Source organism: Bemisia tabaci, chromosome 4, assembly GCF_918797505.1.
Source record: "Bemisia tabaci chromosome 4, PGI_BMITA_v3".
Classification (NCBI taxonomy): domain Eukaryota; kingdom Metazoa; phylum Arthropoda; class Insecta; order Hemiptera; family Aleyrodidae; genus Bemisia; species Bemisia tabaci.
This window is the reverse complement of record NC_092796.1, coordinates 32,113,304-32,132,576: the sequence shown is the minus strand read 5'-3', so window position 1 is coordinate 32,132,576 and position 19,273 is coordinate 32,113,304. Positions and strand designations below refer to the sequence as shown.

The following is a 19,273-nucleotide window of genomic DNA, read 5'->3' as shown; positions in this document are numbered from 1 at the left end:
AAACTAATCGGAACTGTATGAATGAATTGCTCCTTTTAAAAATCAAAACAATATCGAATTGCGATATATTACACAGTTAAGATAGGGCTATGTCCTGTCGTAAGCGGCGACATAAAGTCGATATCATTTCAATAATCGCCCCAATGGCCACGATAGTTGTTAGACGTTTACGGTTTCCCTGGTAACCTTTGTTTGCTATCAGCTGATATCGAGTAAATGACTAGGAAGCTCCAACCCAGTGGTTAAAGCTTCCTTAACCGCGAAAACTTTAAAATTCAAATTTTCAAATTTTGAACGTAAAGTACATTTTTTCCATCACGAGATAAAAGCACAAACAAGTTTTGAATTGTTGACTGTATCACCATGATTCCAAAAATACAATACACAACATAGCATTGACTAACAATAAAACAGTATGCAATAAAATAAAGTCATGACAAGGAACATAGCCGAAAATGGCGCCGATTCCCATCAACCAACGCGCGGTCTCTACAATGTAACATGCTGCATTGATACTCCCCAGCTGGGACCGTCCGGAATAGCAGCTCTAGTGCAAGCACCAGAGCCGCTAAAATACGCGATTATGTTTCAAACGGGGCACGCACACCTTGTCCCTTGGCGACTTGGCGCCACCATTGCCAACTTCCGAGAGAGAAAATGCCGTTGCGAGGGAGTAGTATCTCTTTTTTGGTGTGGCAATACTGCATCAAACACAGGCAGAATTTTTTCAAGAGTCTCTGCCCTCTTGACGAGCCCCGGGTGTTTGCACTCTTGTGGCGTCTAGGAAATATTTTTACACGCTCCTCACCTCACAGATTGATACGATGCACCTGACGGCGTGGGTGTAGGAGGACTGGCGAAACATGATTCACTTTGTTACATTTTCCACTGTGGAAAGATACAGCGAGAGCTTCTTCTCTCCCGATCATATGTGGAATACAGGACGGAATGCTCATATTCATTTGAACTCTATTTTGCAGTGGGGAATAGAGAATTTGCAGGTGTCTGAAATTTGATGAATTTCGTGCTCAAGTGGAAACTATTGAGTGAACTGAACACGAGGATGCCCTTTTTTTCTGAATTGAAAAATTATTGGAGAAGATATGATAAAATGATCAAAACCAAAATACACGTGTTTAAAATACATAATCTAAAATGACGTAATCTGGTGGCGGCATCTTCCATTTAAACACATGTATTTTAGCAGATTAGATCATTTTGTTAAATCTTCTCCAATAATTGGACGTATTTTTGTCAAACGGAACTAAGCGCCATTGAGGGAGGAAGGTATATGGGGGCTTTGATTGGCGGCGGAACCGGGCGTCAGGCTCATTCCGTCCTATACTCGCAATGCTTTTCCATGGCGCTTAGTTCCGTTTGACAGAACACGTATCCGGCATTCTAAATTCCTCAAAAGGAGCTCAAATTTGCGCTTAGTTCGTTTGACAGCAATACGTCCAATTGTTCAGTTCACTCAGTAGTTGCCACTTAAACACGAAATTCATCACATTTCAGACACTTGCAAATTCTCTATTGGGGTAGTATCACAATTTTAGGGGATGACCCCTAACCCTACTTCCCCGTATGGTTCCATGACGTAACTTGCAAATCAGCGACAAGTCCATACTCTCCTCATACAGGTATTCTAAATCAGATAAAGCACGGAGAGATGGGAAAAAAAGGTATGCGGCAACTAGGGAAGGCAATTAGCCACCGCCATCGTAGGAGTCAACTTGGGGCGCGTACCATGAATGCCTGGAAACGCCGGAGCAAACAAGAGGAGCCCCGGGAGAGGGCCGAGTGTATCCTTTCTTCTTTTTTTGTTTGAAAGCAAACAGAAAAGCAAACTCACAGGCATATATACACTCACAAACAAACAAGATACCGAGTACTTAGTCCAAACTAAATATCAAAAGTAATTCAAGAATTCTTGGCTCCTGTGCTACGTTCCCACGGATCTCTTCGGCCTCGCCTCCAAAGCGCCTAACTGCATCGCCACCAGAGACACGGCGTCTTACGGACGACAGGGCTCATCGACTCGAGCACTTGAGCGGTTTCATCGATCTGCTTCGACTCGAGATGAGATCCGACGAATGCCGAGCGAGGGCAGAAAAAATAATAGTTCGAGGGTTGCGTCGGGGGTGGGCGGGGGGTCGGAGGGGGGAGGGGGGCGTGGAAAGGCGGAAGGAGGCACGGTGACTGGGATTTTTGACGATTGTGAGTGATATTTCGGAATTGTGGGAGTGCGGCGCCACGACTGACCACTCGAAGCAAAACAACCGCCGGGCGAAAGGAAGGAGAGGTATCCCACCCCGCGTTGCGGTAGGCGGAAACAGCGCATCTGCCCGCGGGTGCCCTCACGCTCGTAGGCGGTTTTGGGCCGACGCTGCGTGGCGCCGCGGTTCCCTGCACCGCGCACCGTCGCGTCGCCCATTGTTCGCTGGATTTCCTGCTCAATTAAAGTCGCTCAGCGCCATTGTCCACCTCCGCTCCGCTCCACTCTGCGCATCCTTTTTTTGGCGCGTATACGTAGTATACCGCCTTTGCGATCGTTTCGAACCCTGCTCGATACAATAACCGAGTCCCTTAGTTCCTTACCGAAAAGTGACTACCGCGAACTTCTGAGATTTTCCAAAGCGTGTAAAAAGTTTATTTATCCAACAATAATTATGATTTAAAGTTGTTTCTCATTCTGGGGGTCGCTAGTTTATGTGCAGTGAATACCAAGAGTCTACGTTACTTGGTTTTTTTAAAAAAAGCGTAAGAATGCGACGCGCTGATTTAAAATATGCATATATAAGCAGAATCAAGCGAACTGATTCGAGGATGGCTGAGCAGGTCGGCACTCTCGGAATGAGAATTTAACTCCTTCGTTTTGTTCAAAACGTTGCTTTGACAGATCTGTAACCTCGGTTATACTTTTCAAAAGTTGGTACCTGTTGAAGCATATGCTATGCTAAATGGTCTCCGTGGCGACCACTTTTTCTCTTCATCTTAACCTAATATATATGAAAAAAGAAGTCCTGCTTGTATGATTCTTCCAGTCATAATTTATCCTTAAAAAGGTATTATTAATAAAAATGTGTTTATTTATCTATACCTAATATTGTTGACCTTTTTTCTGAGCTCAACAAAGTGGTGACCCCGACGTGATTCTTTTCTCAAAATCTAGAAAAGAACTAATCATACTGTTGTGTGAAGTTAATTCAAAGAGTGGGTACATCGACCTGGTATATCAAGTTTCTGCGATTTTTTACGGCAAATCGGTAGATTTTCGGGATGTGGATTGCTCACTTTCAATTCATGAATGAATAAAGCATGGACATGGTTGAGCTTCTTTGCATGAAAAGACGTTTAAAATAACAAAATCAAGACATATTTAATACAATTGCATTTATATCGAGTCAATTTCTTTTCAATAATATAACGGTATTTATAATACCGGTAATTTGGGTATTTTAGCCCCAAAATACCTTTAAATCGACTTTATCTTCTAGGAGTTCGACAGAATTTTTCCTTTCTTCGCTTAAATTTTTCCGTAGCACTTTTCTTCAAGAATCTGATAAGATTTTGCTTGAGGCAGATCAAAAAACTTAAATTTGTTCGAATAGCTTTCTAGATTCACAATACACGGTCTCGTGAAGGTGCGTCGTTGACCTTGCAGTGTTGGATCGTGAATTCTCTTGTTGTGCTGCTTGCCTTTTTTGAAATCTCTGTAAATGAAAACTAAAGGGGTTGATATGTGCGAGTTAATGACGCGCCTTATCAACACATTGTGTTGGAGTTCACTGCTTGTTTTTTTTTTTTTTTTTTTTTTTTTTAAATAATAAATTTAGACTCGGAACTCCTTCTCTTGACGACCGCGACTCACTGCGCCGCAGTCTCGCTCTGTCATTCTGGATATCCTGGGTTCTGACCCCGGATTCGGTTCCTTTTTTAACCCCCCGGTCGACCTGACGCGGCCAAAATACCCCCCCCCCCCCACTCCCACCCCGTCCAGGCGAGTTTGCGACTGATCCTCACCGCCGGTGAGTGAGGGGGAGAAAGGGGCGCAGAAGATAGTTGGTTGGGGGGGGGGGGGGTAATTTGAGACTCGTCGGGTGGACCGAATCGACGCCGCGAGACTGCGCCAGGAGTGGTGCGCGGTAATCAACCGGTTAAATTGCATGATCGGCAGAATATCGCGCTTCCAAAGAAGGGGCCGCCCGTAGCGTACAGGCGCCCGTTACGGGTGCGTTACGGGAGGAGGTAGGCGTTCAGGACTGCATTGAACAGCCATCGCCGACACTTTGCAAGCGGAATGAGCATTACCTCTCGTCAAATTGCAATGATTCGCATCGGGACCGGGTTAGCAAAGTTTTCACTGGTAAATAACTTCAAAAAAATGACGCAATGCGTGAAGTATTCACGCAATCTTGTAGGCGCTAAGCGTTTCACGCTGACCGCACTGTCTTTGGCGCAATGCGTGAAGTATTCGTGCATATTTGTAGGCGCTATCCGTTTCACACTGACCGCAGTGACCGCACTGTGTTTGATGCAATGCGTGAAGTATTCGTGCAGTCTTGTAGGCGCTAATATGTGTTACATGCCGATCGATCGCCGCGCCGAGGGCTTCTCCTTTTCATCTCAAGTCCTCGTCATCATTTCTCTCTAAGTCGTGCCGTTCCAGGCCAAATTGCTTGTTTGGTTTCCCTCTTAACTCTATTAATGAAAGGTGATGTCTCCTGTATCACTAAAAGACGACAAAATTAGAAATAACTATTCTCTCAGGAAATGAGAGATTCTCTCGCCTTTTCTCGTTTGTAATTTTTTTTTCAAAATTCGATTTTTTTAAAAAAAAATTGCAAAATTTGCCGCCCCCTTGATTTGCAGCTATGGGCCGCGGCCCATGCGGCCGCCCCTTAATCCGGCCCTGGCCCCAAACTACCTTGATGAGACCCCTTTCCTGTCATTACATTTGATTTCCGATTATTAAACCTTGTGCGCACGTGGTTCCCGTGCTTTCACGAGGATTATTCGTTACATGGAAACACGACGTCATCATCAAAATTATTAAACTTTCTCCAAGATCCGACGCCTACGATAGGAACGATGATCCGAAGCGAACGCGCTGATTGGCCAGTGATGAGTGAGAAACCCGCGGAAGCGACCTATCACATCCCACCCACGAGTTCCCGGTCTTGGACGAGGAGACTCCGGACAGGTGCAACTTATTCAAACAAGTTGTTCTCCAACTGGATTCCATGTTTACCGGCGGCTCGTCCCGTGTTTACAACGTGTTTGTATTGAGTGTGTCCCGCACACACGCACGAACCGTACTTGATTGACGATTTTTTCTCCTCCAGATTCCAATCGTGGTTGCTATGTTGAACAGAAAATTCTGAGCTTACGGATAATACATGCATATTTGATCAAATTAAACTAAAAAAACCAGTATCCCAATCCCAACTATAGGTACTCCTGGCTAATTTTGGCGCCAGATTTAAAAGTATAGTTGCACTGGCCAGAGGGACCTCCCCCGACAGCCGACATCATTACAGTATACTAAGGGGAAACGCCATATGAACCTTCAGATGTTGCCAGATTTTCTTCATTAAAATGACGATTTACTAGGAAAATAGTGAATATTTTTCCTCAATTTTTTCAGACAATTTTGTTCGCAATTTTATCTGAAACGTTTGAAAATTTCAATGAAAAATACTCTAATTTTCTTCAAAATTAAACGGCTTATCAGGGGCAATTTGGCTACTCTCGAATTTTCATACGGTGTTCTTCCTCAGCACGACAGAGCACTGAGGCCACTTGACCGTTTGGACAGGATGGCTTCGAGGCAAGTATAGAAAACACGTTGCCAAATCACCGTAAACGCCATCTCATTTCCCGGATGATCTGCGTGAGCCTTAAAAAAGTCCTATCGTAGTATCTGCGTCATGGTCAGAGTCATCTCACTTGGCTCCAGCCTCAAATAAACACGCCCCTGCTCCCTATCCCAGAGTAATTCTACGCATCGGTATTTTCGGTTAATATTTGCACTCATAACTTCAACTCGATTGTTTGTCGTAACTCGTCAAGGAATCTAGGAATGTAGAGGTGCCTTGTTAAATCAACACTTCATGCCGCTTGAAGAATGCCATTAAGTTATTCTCTTTGGAAGACATCTGATAAAAATGATTCCTTAAGGTTTTTTTTTTTATAAATATGAACTGATTTTGGTTTGACGCATGAGTCGTTCGGACAGAAAGTTGAAAATGGACCACTAGACAAGGTACGAATTTCAGCATTTTGATACATGTTTCTTAACCAAAATTTCACGTAGAACACGATACGCTCAGCGAAACTTTAATATCTTCGTCAGGAGTTGGTTTCAGTCATTTTTGTTGCACGAATCGTGTTTTGCGTGAAATTTTGGTTAAGAAACATGTATCAGAATCCTTTAATTCGTACCTTGTCTAGTGGTCCATTTTTTGACCAACGTGCCTAAGATACAGTTTAAAACTGAAAATCTTAATACAGAGGGAAAAAGCTCATTCGAGCTAAATTTTTCTTCAAAGAGATATGAATCACTAAATACAAGAAGGGTACGTGTCCAGAAAACCAAATTGTTCAGGAGACACAAAAAACTGTTTATTTCGTGGTAGATATTTTTTGAAAAGTCGTTATGTTTAAAAAAATATCTACCACGAAATAAACAGTTTTTTGTGTCTCCTGAACAATTTGGTTTTCTGGACATGTGCCCTTTTTGTATTTAGTGATTCATATACGGGTTGGTGCAACACTAGTTACGACTATTCGGCAAACGATTTGAGTCAGTTGTATTCAAATCATCCAAGATGATTTATCAGTCTACGTTGGTGTGAGTCCTCAAGTAAGGCGAAAAGCGAAAGCACTCCATTTTTGAGGGTGTAAAGTCGAGAGACATGTCGAAAGAGACCTCTTGGCGGATATCCTGATTGAGCTTGACAAAAGGCCCTCGCCACAGCCCGATTTAACATATTGGCTCACAAGGCGCGCGCCTGGGAGCCCTTACCGCATAGCCCCCTCCCCCCCCCCCTCCGCAACATGATCTATTTAATTTGCTTTCAAGCATAGCATTCTTCTTTGTGCCTTACGGGGTTTTAGTTAAAAACATTCTTTGGTGGATTCCCAAGCATTCTGATTCATGTATCATAGTCAAAATTTCACGCAAAAAACGATTCACACAACGAAAATTAGTGAAATCAGCCCCTTACCTAGATTCTAACGTTTTTATTTAGCACTGACTACAGAAAGTTTGCATGTCCCACTCACGAGAAAAACGAAAGTCTCCTTGAATCAAATAAATCGCGTACTACAAAGGTTTTGACAGTCTTCTTGATTATTTTGCAGTAATCCTTCCCTACTCTATATTGTTCAAATAAGTGTGAACAACTTGCAACAACTGAGGCGAAGTACCGAAATTGAGGTTGTCTTACTTCTAAAACCCAAATACTGCTGCGTTGACGTTTAGTACACGAGTGTATACGATTGGATTGAACTCGAGTGGACACGGGTAATTTTTATGAGCGAAAACTTTGAATTTACGTACCGAAAATCTTAATATCATAGTTTGAAGTTACTGTCAATGATTTTCGGTGCATAATATTTGGACTGCATTTTGCAGTTTGGAATACTCTTAATTCTGGCTCTTCTGGAAAAACCTCATGTGCATAGGGAAACTAATGGCACATACGTTGTTTTTAAACCGGGCTAGAATTTATAGTTTCAAATCGCAAATTGTAGTTCATTTATTTTGCGTGAAATTCTAATGAGAGAAAAGATATCATAATGCTTGAAGTCGCACCTTGTTTTAGTGGTCAATCGCGTTTGAGATGGGTCAAAATTTCAAACTTCTCAATAAGGGGACCCCTCAGAGTCAACCCCTACTATGGAGGTTTACCACCAACAACCCCCCCTCTCAGAAAAGGTGCACATTTAGGGGGCCGCAGCACAGGCTGCCGAAAAATCCTAAATGCGGCCCTGCTGTCCCTCACAGAGGCGCTCAGAGCGGGCAGCTGGCGAGTCGCCGAGCTCTAAGCCCCAGGATCCCTCTCCCTTTGAAAGTGGTAAAACTTTGAAACATAAAAATCCGGAGCTAAATCCTTCGTCTAGTCGCTCCACGCTTGGCTCCGCCCATCATGGCGGGGCGGGGGGCGGGGGAATCCGGCTTAACCGCAACTCCATGTACGTACAACAACTCATTAAACGTGGCGCGTCAACAATCCCCACGCCGACTGCCGAGATCATCGTCACCGGATCAAAAAATGTGACGTGGCGTTCTTTGCGATACATCGATTGATTTGCCCTTTAAGCCTATGGAAAAGGATCGGTAGACAGGGTGTTCGCAACGGACACCTTAATAATCGATTCTTCACTACAGCTTCAAACGGGCAGATATCGATAATCGATCATTCACGACTCGCCACTGATCAAAAGATGTGTCCCCTGGCTACTTTCAATGCGCCATTAAAAGTTCACTTGCACAAAACATTGAAGTTCTTGTTTTTGACGTCAATCGACCTCGATAATACGGGAATCAGAAGAAAGAGAGGAAGAAGAGGAAGAGGAAACAGAAAAAGAAAAGTTTCTTTTTCCTCGTTTGTTCCTTCTTTCTTTCCTTCCTCTTCCACTCCTTCTTCTCCTACTTTGTTCTCTTTTTTCCTTTTTCATTTATTTTTCTCATTTTCATTATTATTCCTGAAACGATTGGCCTCGAGGTATAAGAAAATGAAAACGATACGAAAATGAACCCTTTTCTAACGAATGGAAAATTGCCTGCAATATAGACCTGGTGGAGGGTCCAATTTTTTCCTTTTCCGAAATTTCTATAAAATCAATATTTTTCAATGAGTAAAATTTTCTGAGTTTTCAGTGTCAGACTTTTTTCGAACCGAGACGCTTAGTTAGATGTATTTGGTCTATACTACAGTCAAACGCAAGAACACCGTTGCTACATTCTAGATTTTTCAATATTTTTTTTTCTTACAAAATTTAAAATTGACGGAAAACCAGAATGATAATTTGTGAATGATGCCATCGGAAGGTCATGATGTGAAAATGCAGCATGGAATAATCGGGTCCTCGTGTCGTGTAAAAGAGCATTTTAAAAATAAAAACATTAATCTGTAATACAGAGTTATACAGTATTCTTGCAATAGGCGCTTGGTGCAGTATCATCAGTAGATCAGAAAGCGTGCGTCTCAGATTGAATGAAATAAAACCTTGATATTTTCACAAATGACTAGATGGTCAACTACTACAAAAGGCCAACATTAATTATTGCCAGCCCCTCTCAGATGAGAGCATCGTTAATAGAATATGAGAGGATCGGAGTTGCAAGGTCAGTTCATTGCTTGATACTGGGTCAGTTTTGAAATCAAACCGACCACTTAGAAGAGTCTAGTTCCTCTCAATATTAATCGTAATGGAGTTGGTTCAGAGCTGAGCTTTAGTTGAAAACCTTGAACTCTCGCATGGGAAAGTTCCTCGATGCACCCATTACAATTTGCCTTTCTTGTAATCCTTACATTGGTCAAAAACTGTGTCGTATTTACAAGCGTCTTAAATTTTATAGAATTCAACGAGACATTTTTTGGAAGCTCTAGTAAGTTACCTACTCGCTTTAAATCTTCAGTCTTCAACTTATCATAAAAAATTTTCGGAAATTTTCAACTTACTAGTCAATAGTTCCTTATAGCATAAATACGTCCATGTAGTATTCTCGATGTATTGAACGGTTCAAGCAATGGGAGAAATAACTAATAAGCCAATCGTTTTCACTGCGGTGAGGGGAAAACTCAGAAATCGCAAGCATCGAGTATCGATACCCATAAAAAAGCAGGGCTCAAAAGGAAAATAAAGTGCCGCACTTTCATGAAGCGACCGTAACATGATCTACTTCATCTTCCCAAACAGGCGATAGCGTGATGCTCGGAGAAAAGATCCTTATTTAACGATTTAGTTTTTTTTTAAATTTTACTTTTTTTTTTTACAAACGACCCTTCAACCGAACACTCTTTCATTAAGAACTGCCTCTATTATGTCCCGGTTCCATAACGGTATCAATTACTCTGGGCGAAGCCGAAACTCAGTACGCCATTTATCGGCACATGGCGAATTCTACCCCACTTCATACGAGCGCTGTGCTGCCGTGCTAAAGTAAAAATGCCGTATGAACGCTCATGCGTTGCCAGGTTTCTTCTAATGAGAATACGAGTTTCCGAGGGAACTTGTAGATATTTATCTTCCAATTTTTCATAGAATTTAATTCGCAATTGTTTCTATAATATCTGGAAATTTCAGAGACAAATATTTTTAAGTTTCTTCAAAAATTGGTGTTTTATGAAGGTGAATTTGGCAACGTCCGGATGTTCATAGGACGTTTTTCCTCAGCACGGCAGTGTGCCGGTCTCAGGAAAGAGGGCCTGAGTTCATATCAGATTTTCTATTCTATTTCCGTGCGTTAAGGTTATCTTCTGTCGTGCTATAACTAGAGTACCTTTAAAGACAGAGTATGGCCAGGTCATTCGTACCTACCTTGTAACTACAGGAAAACTGTGCCGCTTTTTGATTGGTCAACGAGTTTTTAGGCTTTATGATGCTCTTACGGCCGTAAATAAACAAAAAAGATGGCGACCCGCTGTAACATTGATAAGAGGCTAAAATTTGACAAAAATTTCAATTATATGGCGGTAACAATTTAAAATATCGTATCTACGAATACCACATGAAAAACATACGAAAACACTGTTAAATCGCCTTTATCTGTATGAAGGGACTCTATCCGTTACGTCACTCTATCAAACTCTTCTCTGGAAACTTACAAAAAATAATCGTTATTTAAAAAGATCCGCTTGCCTCCGAGCTCATCATTCGGGACACATTCGTCGCTCCTCTGACGTAAAGAGGTATCCCAATTTACACGTGAGCCCTGTGCCCCGTATAATTCTATGCTTTCCGCGGCTCAAGTGAGGATACAGGTACGCCCTTACACGCAAGAAAAGCGACTGCATGTGCATCATGAAAATCGTGATGAGCGGATACGACGGATATGAAATGCAGCTCGATTTATGCCGCTCAGATTCACTCCACGCTGTCGCGGATTGTCACCGCATAGGATATGAATATTATTTCCGCTCATACAGCGCGGCGCAGCATGCGGGACGTGGTTGTCGCTTATTTTGCATTTCCATGCTGAAACTCCCGAACGCCCGAAAGTCTAAAGCTTCCACCATTGTCATGATACCAGTGGAAGGTCTCTCGCCTCTGGTTTTCACCATTGGTTTCTCAGTTTCTTGTGTTTTACAGTAGCCGCTCGGATAATTCGAAGCTCGATAATTCGACGGCGACACTGATCCCTCGGGGAAATCGCGTTAATTCGAAAAATTCAGTGTACTTTTACCCCCCGGTAATTCGAATTTTCCGGTGGGTAAAAGGCCTATGAAAAGCTCTGAAATTCGAAATATCTGTGCTGGCTGCTGGGCGCTCTATAATTCGAAGTCTCGAGGTAGTTTCTTTTATGTACATACATATGTTAATGGACGGACGGAGAACTGAGGAATTTATGGTTAAATCCTCTGATTATCTGATTCGAATTATAGAGCGTTCGGTTCCACCACTTCGAATTATAGAGCTAATTTGAAAAGCACTGGAAAAAAAACACACTGGATCTAGAGGCAGACTCTTAAAAACATCGACAAGAAAAAATACTCTTGATTCAATCAGATTTAAGCTTAAATCAAGAACCAAGCCTCTAAATTTGAGCGGATTTCGTTTTGATTTAAGCAAAAATCCGATTGAATCAAGAGTATTTTTTCTTGTCGATGTTTTTAAGAGTCTGGACTATAGATCCAATGTGTTTTTTTTCCAGTGCATAATTCGAAATCTCGTAATTTCGAAGAGAATCCCTGGTCCCTCCAACTTCGCATTATCGAGCGGCTGCTGTATTTCGTTAGATTATTCGGGGCTTTTTGTGTATGATTCTTAAATGTTTGAATTTGTGTTGCAGGTTGCAGGATCAGCAGGCGCACGGGCACGGGCACAGGAGCCGGAGCCCCCCGCCGGGTTCTCCGGGCGGCGAAGCCGGGAGCAGCCTCTCCGACTCGGATATAAGCCTCGGGGCCCCGTCCCCCGGCCCCCCACCCACCAGCCAAGTTCCTTACAAACCCCTCGCCCTCCACAGACCCTTCTCGCCCGCCAAGCCCTACTCGCCCAGGAACCTCGAGGCCACTCGTTGCTGAGCCTAAGTTCACGACGCATTTGTAAAGATTACTCAAAGTTTTCCCCTCGAGGTTCGCATTCCTTGAACGCACTTCTCGCCGATCCTAGAAAGCAGAGTCCAAGAGCTCAGGGAGCGTTCATAAACTACATAACGCACATATACAGCATTTATGACCCCCTCCCTCTTTTAAAGCTTCGTAACGCAACCGCGGACCCCCCTCTATTAATAATGTAACGTTTGACGGACCCCCCTCTTATGCCTCCGGAAATGGATTAGATGTGCTGGTCGCAGAATCGTGTTTTGATGCTTAATTCTTGTGGATTAGCTAAAAATAATAAGATCTGTGCCAACAGCAACTTTCTTCTTCCAATATTCATCGAGATATCGCGCTTTAAAAAATTCGGTTTGTGACGTAATCCCCTGTGGTAATGTCACCCTTGGTCTCTTCGACCTTGCTTTCATCAGTCAGTAAGACATACATTTGCACTGGTTATCCGACGTGAACTTGGCTGGAAGCAAGATGGAAGAAGCCAAGGATGTCACTACACTGCGGCGGATGACGCGACGTCTCAAATCGAATTTTTCAAAGCACGATATCTTGGTTAAAATTGAACGAAGGAATTTGCTGTTTGGACGGATCTTATTATTTCTAGCTAATCTACAGAATCAAGCATTGAAACACGATGCTGTGACCAGCGCAACTGACTCGCTGAGGAAAACTGTTCAATTTTACTCAAGTTTCGTAAAAATTCTACTTCTTATGATGTTACGTTGAAAGCGTCTTCATGCCTTACTTAATCACAATGTTAACCATGTAGGACTCCCTGGGGAACGAAGCTGTTTGAGGAACAGCTACGAATAATTGAACATTTTTTGTGATTCAAGGAATGCACCTTGGCATTTTAAGCATAAAACATACGTTCGTCAGTAAAGGACGAAATAATTCGTCAGGCGTAACTTTGAAAGTTGTAATTATAAGATTTTCTTGTTCTGATACCCTTTTGACTGGACCGTCTAGTTGTAAATGAATGCAACCACCGAAAGCCAATCTTCAAGAGTATGAGAATTACTATAGGGATTTAACGATCCCTCATATTTCTGATGACGACCCCCCCCCCCCCCCAAAAGCAGTCACATTATGGCAGCTTTAATTGTAGTTTGTTTCAGAAGGTTTTTAAATATGATGTTTACGAAACATAGTTTAAAGCTCACTACAGTGCTTTTTAATATTTTGGAACACCCCTTGCGTTGGGAAGGGTATCAAAACGTTTTTAGCTCCACTACCACTGAAATGAAAATTCAAATTTTAAACCAAGAAAGTGCCATTTAATAGCGATTTCGGCAATATAGCTTATGAATTAGAACGATGCATCTATGTCCTTGATGGACAGTCAACCCGCAAGTATCTGAAATGAGAACAACTTTGCATCCAATTTCGACTAGACGGTTCAATAACACAAAATTACATGTTGGTTCTCCGATTTTGTTTATTATTTTTTGTAATGAATTTATTTATTTATTTATTTGTTCATTTGTATCATCATCGTAGAATGGGAGTGGAATGGCGGAAAAGAGGCCTCAAATAGGGCTCAGTGACCCTTTCGATAAATCTTTAAAAATCAAACACGCTAGATATCTCTTTTGTGAAATATTTCCAGGTGTTACCAACAATGGTCAAATCAGGCATTTGATGAAACAGCAGTGAATCCGTTAAATATTGAACAATTTAGTTTTATGCCGTTTATATTAAAACAAAAAAGAAACAGCCGTGGACAATAAACTGATATCATTTGAACATAAGTGCGAAAAAAGAAGTTAAACGATCCATAAATGAATGGAGAAGGTCGTCGACAATTATGAAAAGTCGTTGCTTTCGAACATTTGCCTATTTGCCATGGTGTTTCATAAAGTGATGTTTGATTTTACAATTTTTCCGATAAAAACAATGACCAAAGATTTTTACTGAAAAAGGTAAAAAAAGGCCCTTTTCAGCTGGTTTTCCGCACTAAGCAGTTTGTCTACAAGCCATTCCACTCCTGTTGTAAACTTAAAATCAGTAGTGGCGTGGCGTGCTTTGCGATATATCGATTGATCCTCCATTTAAACCTGTGGAAAAGGACCGATGAACAGGTGTTCGCAACGAATATCCTAATAATCGATCTCTCACTATAGCTTTAAATGGGGGAATATCGATAAAAGATCATTCACGCCTCGCCACTGCAAAATTTAAGGCAATAAGTCACCGGGAGACCACTAGTGCAATTAAAATAAAAATGAAGGAACATTTTATTACTTCGCATGGCTTTCTCCCCTCCAAACAAATAAGTGTGAAATACTTGGAAAAAATGTCATTAAATGACGTATACTCAAGTCAGAAGAATTTAGTGTCTGGAATGATGTTTTTCTTGACTTCCTGAATGTTTTTTTATTTAAAATCAACGATTCTTGCTGGTCATTTTAAATCAATTCATATCAGTGTTATTCTATAAAATGTAGTCGGTGTTTGTAGATGACAGGTGATTTAAGCTTCCGTTTGCGGGGTAAAGTTTTAGAAATTAGACATTTTTTACCGCAACTGTATGATAATAATTATTTGAAAAAATTACTTTGATTCCAACGAATTTATGAATCCGTTTGAAAGAAATCTTTAAATAAAGAACGTAGCAGTTACTTTTATACTATAGTATTATTAAGGCATTTGATTTCGAATGAAATGTAAATTAAACTAATGAAGTTTTTATTTTCTCATTTGGTCCTTAGTTTCCAAACTATCGAACGGTTCAGGAAAACACCTAACATTTATGAACGATATATTTTGAAAGATTAGTGAAGAGTGCGATATATGAAGGAAATAATTTTAATTTAACGAAAAATATTCGTCTGAGTTTTTACATGCGTTAAATTTTAAAAGACTAAAATATTGCAAATTATAGTTCATACAATACTTGTTCAATGAGGATTGTAATTGCGGATTGTAAACATGCAATTGCACTCTAATATTTCCTTGTAATTTTGATTAAAAAGCAATACCTTTAACAGTGGCGTGGCGCGTTTTGCGATATATCGATTGATCCTCCATTTAAACCTGTGGAAAAGAATCGATAAACAAGGCGCTCGCAACGACACTTTGATAATCGATTCTTTACCACAGCTTCAAATGGGAAAATATCGATAATCGATCATTAACGCCTCGCCACTGTCCCTTTAAAAAATGACGTGAATCTTGCAAAACCCTCTAACCAACCGCCTAGTTTCTCCTATTAATTGAAACAGATCAACAAAATGAGACTCATAATAAGAGAAATAAACTTCAAAAGAGGAACGTATCTCCCCTGTCTTCATAATTAATAAGAATAAGAAGATAATTTATTTGATAGTTTTTCCTACTTATTTTATGGTGCTGAATAAATTGTCTAATTTTATTATCCCACCGCGCACACCTAAATTTGTTCGACAAAGTAAAGTAAAATGACTTTTAAAAACTGAATCATTTGAACTTTTCCTGACTAGCATTATTTTCTTCTAGGTTTGTTCATTAGTCTCGAGTCTTGAATGTTTACTATATGTCTCATGTAAAATTGTGTAAGTTATAATTTTAGACGAATGGCTGTGTAAAACATACACAAGTAGCCTTTATAGGCCACCTGTTTTGTTTTTAAATTGTAAATAAATATTCAGTTAAAATTCTTCTGTACTACTGTTCAATCTCAACGATACAACCACAGTGAAATAAGATGCCCCTAAAAACAACAATTCATACTTCAGATCTCAGATAAAAAAAGTGTAATAAAATTTATCACCGGAAATTGTCGGCTCAAAGAGCACCCGTCGCACAGTGGATCGAGTCAATAGGAGAGGTCGGACAAAATTTGGAAACTTTAAACGCTTATAATTCCGTTTACACAAAACTTTGAGATTCTAAAAGTTGTTCCGTTGGTTTCGTCGTGAAATCTTCTTCTATAAGCACCCCTTGAAATTTAAAATGTGACGGAATAAACATCCAAAGTTTTAGTCGGCAATTTCATGTCCGACACCTCTCTAATTGACTCGATCCACTGTGCGGTTTTGCTAAACCATTGTTTTTAAGTGGTTTGGACAAACGATGGCTTCAATGAACGCAATTGGATGATGATAATATTTGCCCCCATAAGCGCTGATCGCCATCACTATTTTCGATTCCCACTGCAATATCGAATGAATTTTCCGCGTGTACATGGTGTATTCTTGCTCTTTTTGTACATTGCTCACAATAAAAACCAAGCTGTAGAGTGAAATTTTATTCACCGTATCAAGCAATAATGTATCATCCATAATCCTTACATATCCAAAGTTACTTCTAAAGACATATCTGTGTGCTTATAAAGTTTCACGGGTCCAAAAAAAGTCAATAGTACCTTCATGGACTGAAACGTTTTTGCAGAGATGGCATGCATCATGATGGATATTAAAACCATTTTTGAACATTTTCCGTTTCACTTCTCATGTAAAAGGCTAAAATAAAAAGCTACCCAAGACTCTGTAATCAAACAATTTTTGGATCGGAACATAACTTTCAGCCTTATAATTTGCACCACATTTTTCAACATGGAAGTCCGATTTATGGCTCATCAACGAAAACGCATATCTGCGTAAAAGGAAACTTATATCACATAGATTTCTTCTAAAATGAGCCAGAAATAATACTAGTTCCTACACTGCAAAATGTAGTGCATTTTTGAGAAAATTATATGTTCAACAAAGATAAAGAGGAAAATGATTGAAATGATGTGCTATGCAGTATGCTGACATAGGAACAAATTAACATCACGTCATTCGAAATAAATCTGGAGATTTTGGATGTTACAAATGTAAATTCTCGGTAGAAAAAATGAGCCCTGAAAAAAAACGAATGCGGGTGCAAAAGTATGGGGATTAATCGAAAGTAAACTAAAGTATAAAGGAAAATGAAAACCAAAAACTGATATGCCTGTCGCAATCATAGCTTCAGATCTAATAAGTATCGGTCCATATCAAACTTTGAACTCGTTAAGAATGATGAAAATTCTCTAAGTCAATTATACGTTGTATTGTAAGTACTAGTACCTATCCCAAAACTGTACTCGGTTCCCTTGTGAGGAAATGTAATGATAAAAACGCAATATTATCAATAAAGTATATCGTAGACAGAATTATGTTGATTTCTATATTCTATAATGCATAAGTCATTGTACATAAGCATAAGTTTTTTTGTTATACAGTTGTAAATATTTGCATATAATTTATGGTATCGTAAATATACAAAATTATTCATTAAAATCGTACTCATCCGTCAGATTTATTCTCTTTTTTCCCATCTTTCTTACAATTTGAGCAAATGATTCCTCTTTTCTGAGGAATCTTTTGGCGCGGCGTATTGAAGGTCTTAAATATCAACGACCTCCTGAGCTACTCAATCGGTAATTATCGTCTGATTTCTAAATTTACCCAATTCTTTAGTGAAGTATGTATGGAATTGTATCACCAATGACACCTTTACCTCTTTTATACATTCGAGTCAAGAATTAAAACATGAATAAGATATGTGTTAGAATTAATTATTTTCATCGTGTCTTAAAGATATCACAGAATTTGCATATGCTCACCTTAATGCTGTATGACACTCGTAAGCCGGCAAGACTCTGATGCACTGAAATTTTTAGAGTTAGAGAATATTTTTAGAGACTCTGCCCAATGTGGAGAAAAAATGACGTCGGTCGAGCCTCTTGTAAATTATCATAAATAGTGAAAAAAACGTAGGGTGGAGGAAGCAAATCAGAAAAAAACGAGGGGAGCAAGAAAGTAAAAATAGGAAGCACAAATTTTAGATTATCCATATCGACGGGTGCAACTGCCAGACCACGTGTATCTTGTCTGCAGTGTTAAAAAATCTCCGCTTCCATTTTATTGTTTAGAATAAGAAGAAATCAATATCGTGCCTATAAGTTTTTACAGAGTTTCTTTCGCACAGAGAAGGAATAGGCCTTCAGTGTTTTCCATTTAAAAAATAAAATATGACAGGAAGTCTACAACGTCTCAAACCGAGATACGTGGTCTGGTATTTTCACCGTCGATATGGACTTCATTATGTAAGAAAAAACTTACTACTTCTGGATAATTTGCAAAATCACCTCCCGGCATAGGAGAGATATTGCCATCTATATTATACAGCTACAAGCAAAATCTTGGAAGCACTATTTCTGACGAACTGCCGGACCGATAAGGATGATCTTTACATGTATGTCATCTGTAGTAGATGTAGATGTGCAAAAAATTATGAAACCCCGAACTTTTAATGTTGTAGAGCTTTTAAAGCTCATGTCACTTAAGTCCAATGTTAATAGCGTGAGAGATATGTCGTTTCCGCTAGAAACGTCAAGGTGTGGGATTCTACCTGAGTGACTCGAATAAACAATAAAACAATGGAAAAGCTCGTGAAGGGCTCCTCATTCGAAGAGTTGAGGAACGGTGCATCGCTCAGGTTTCAAGGTTCAAGGTCCAAGGTATAAGGTTTAACTCAATTGCTGGAACACTGGAATTACTCAAAAATTTTGAAATCGATGCAGCTCGAACAAAAAATGGTGTATTAAAATGGAAGGACATTTTTGCCTATACATATGCGTATAGGGCCCGCGAAGCGGGTCTGAGGGCGCGAGGCGCCCTCTCGGGGGTTGGGCCGCGTAGCGGTCAGGGGGCAGGGCCCCCTAGTATATACGTATGCAGTTTCTGAAGTGAACCAGCAACTGTATAGTTCCTGATGAGGCAATGGCAAGGAATTTTTGCAGAGCTGCAGATAGTTGATTTTACATAAAATTTTGTGAAAATGCCAAAAAGTTAAGATAGGAATCATTTTTAAGAAGAGAAGATGCTTATTAAAATCTGATCAGTTCATAGCCGAGGGCCAAGTTGACGTAACAAGCCAATGCCTGAAGATGAGTTCATCCAATTAAGCAAATGCCTCGCACCGGTTCCCCCGCCTGGCTATACGTCATAAGCGCCCGTCAAAAATATCGTTTCAAACGG

The 19,273-nt window shown here is 40.4% G+C and overlaps 1 protein-coding gene across 1 annotated transcript in view; it reads left to right on the top strand.

The window, feature by feature from the left end:
• The window catches only part of LOC109037116 (homeobox protein six1b), a 70,585-nt gene extending 58,143 nt beyond the window's left edge, over positions 1-12,442 (top strand). The window contains exon 3 of the mRNA XM_019051622.2: positions 12,023-12,442. Within this exon, the coding sequence (XP_018907167.2) occupies positions 12,023-12,254 (232 nt within the window). The 3' untranslated portion in view covers positions 12,255-12,442. The remainder of the gene's footprint in view (positions 1-12,022) is intronic.
• The last annotated feature ends 6,831 nt before the right edge of the window (positions 12,443-19,273 follow it).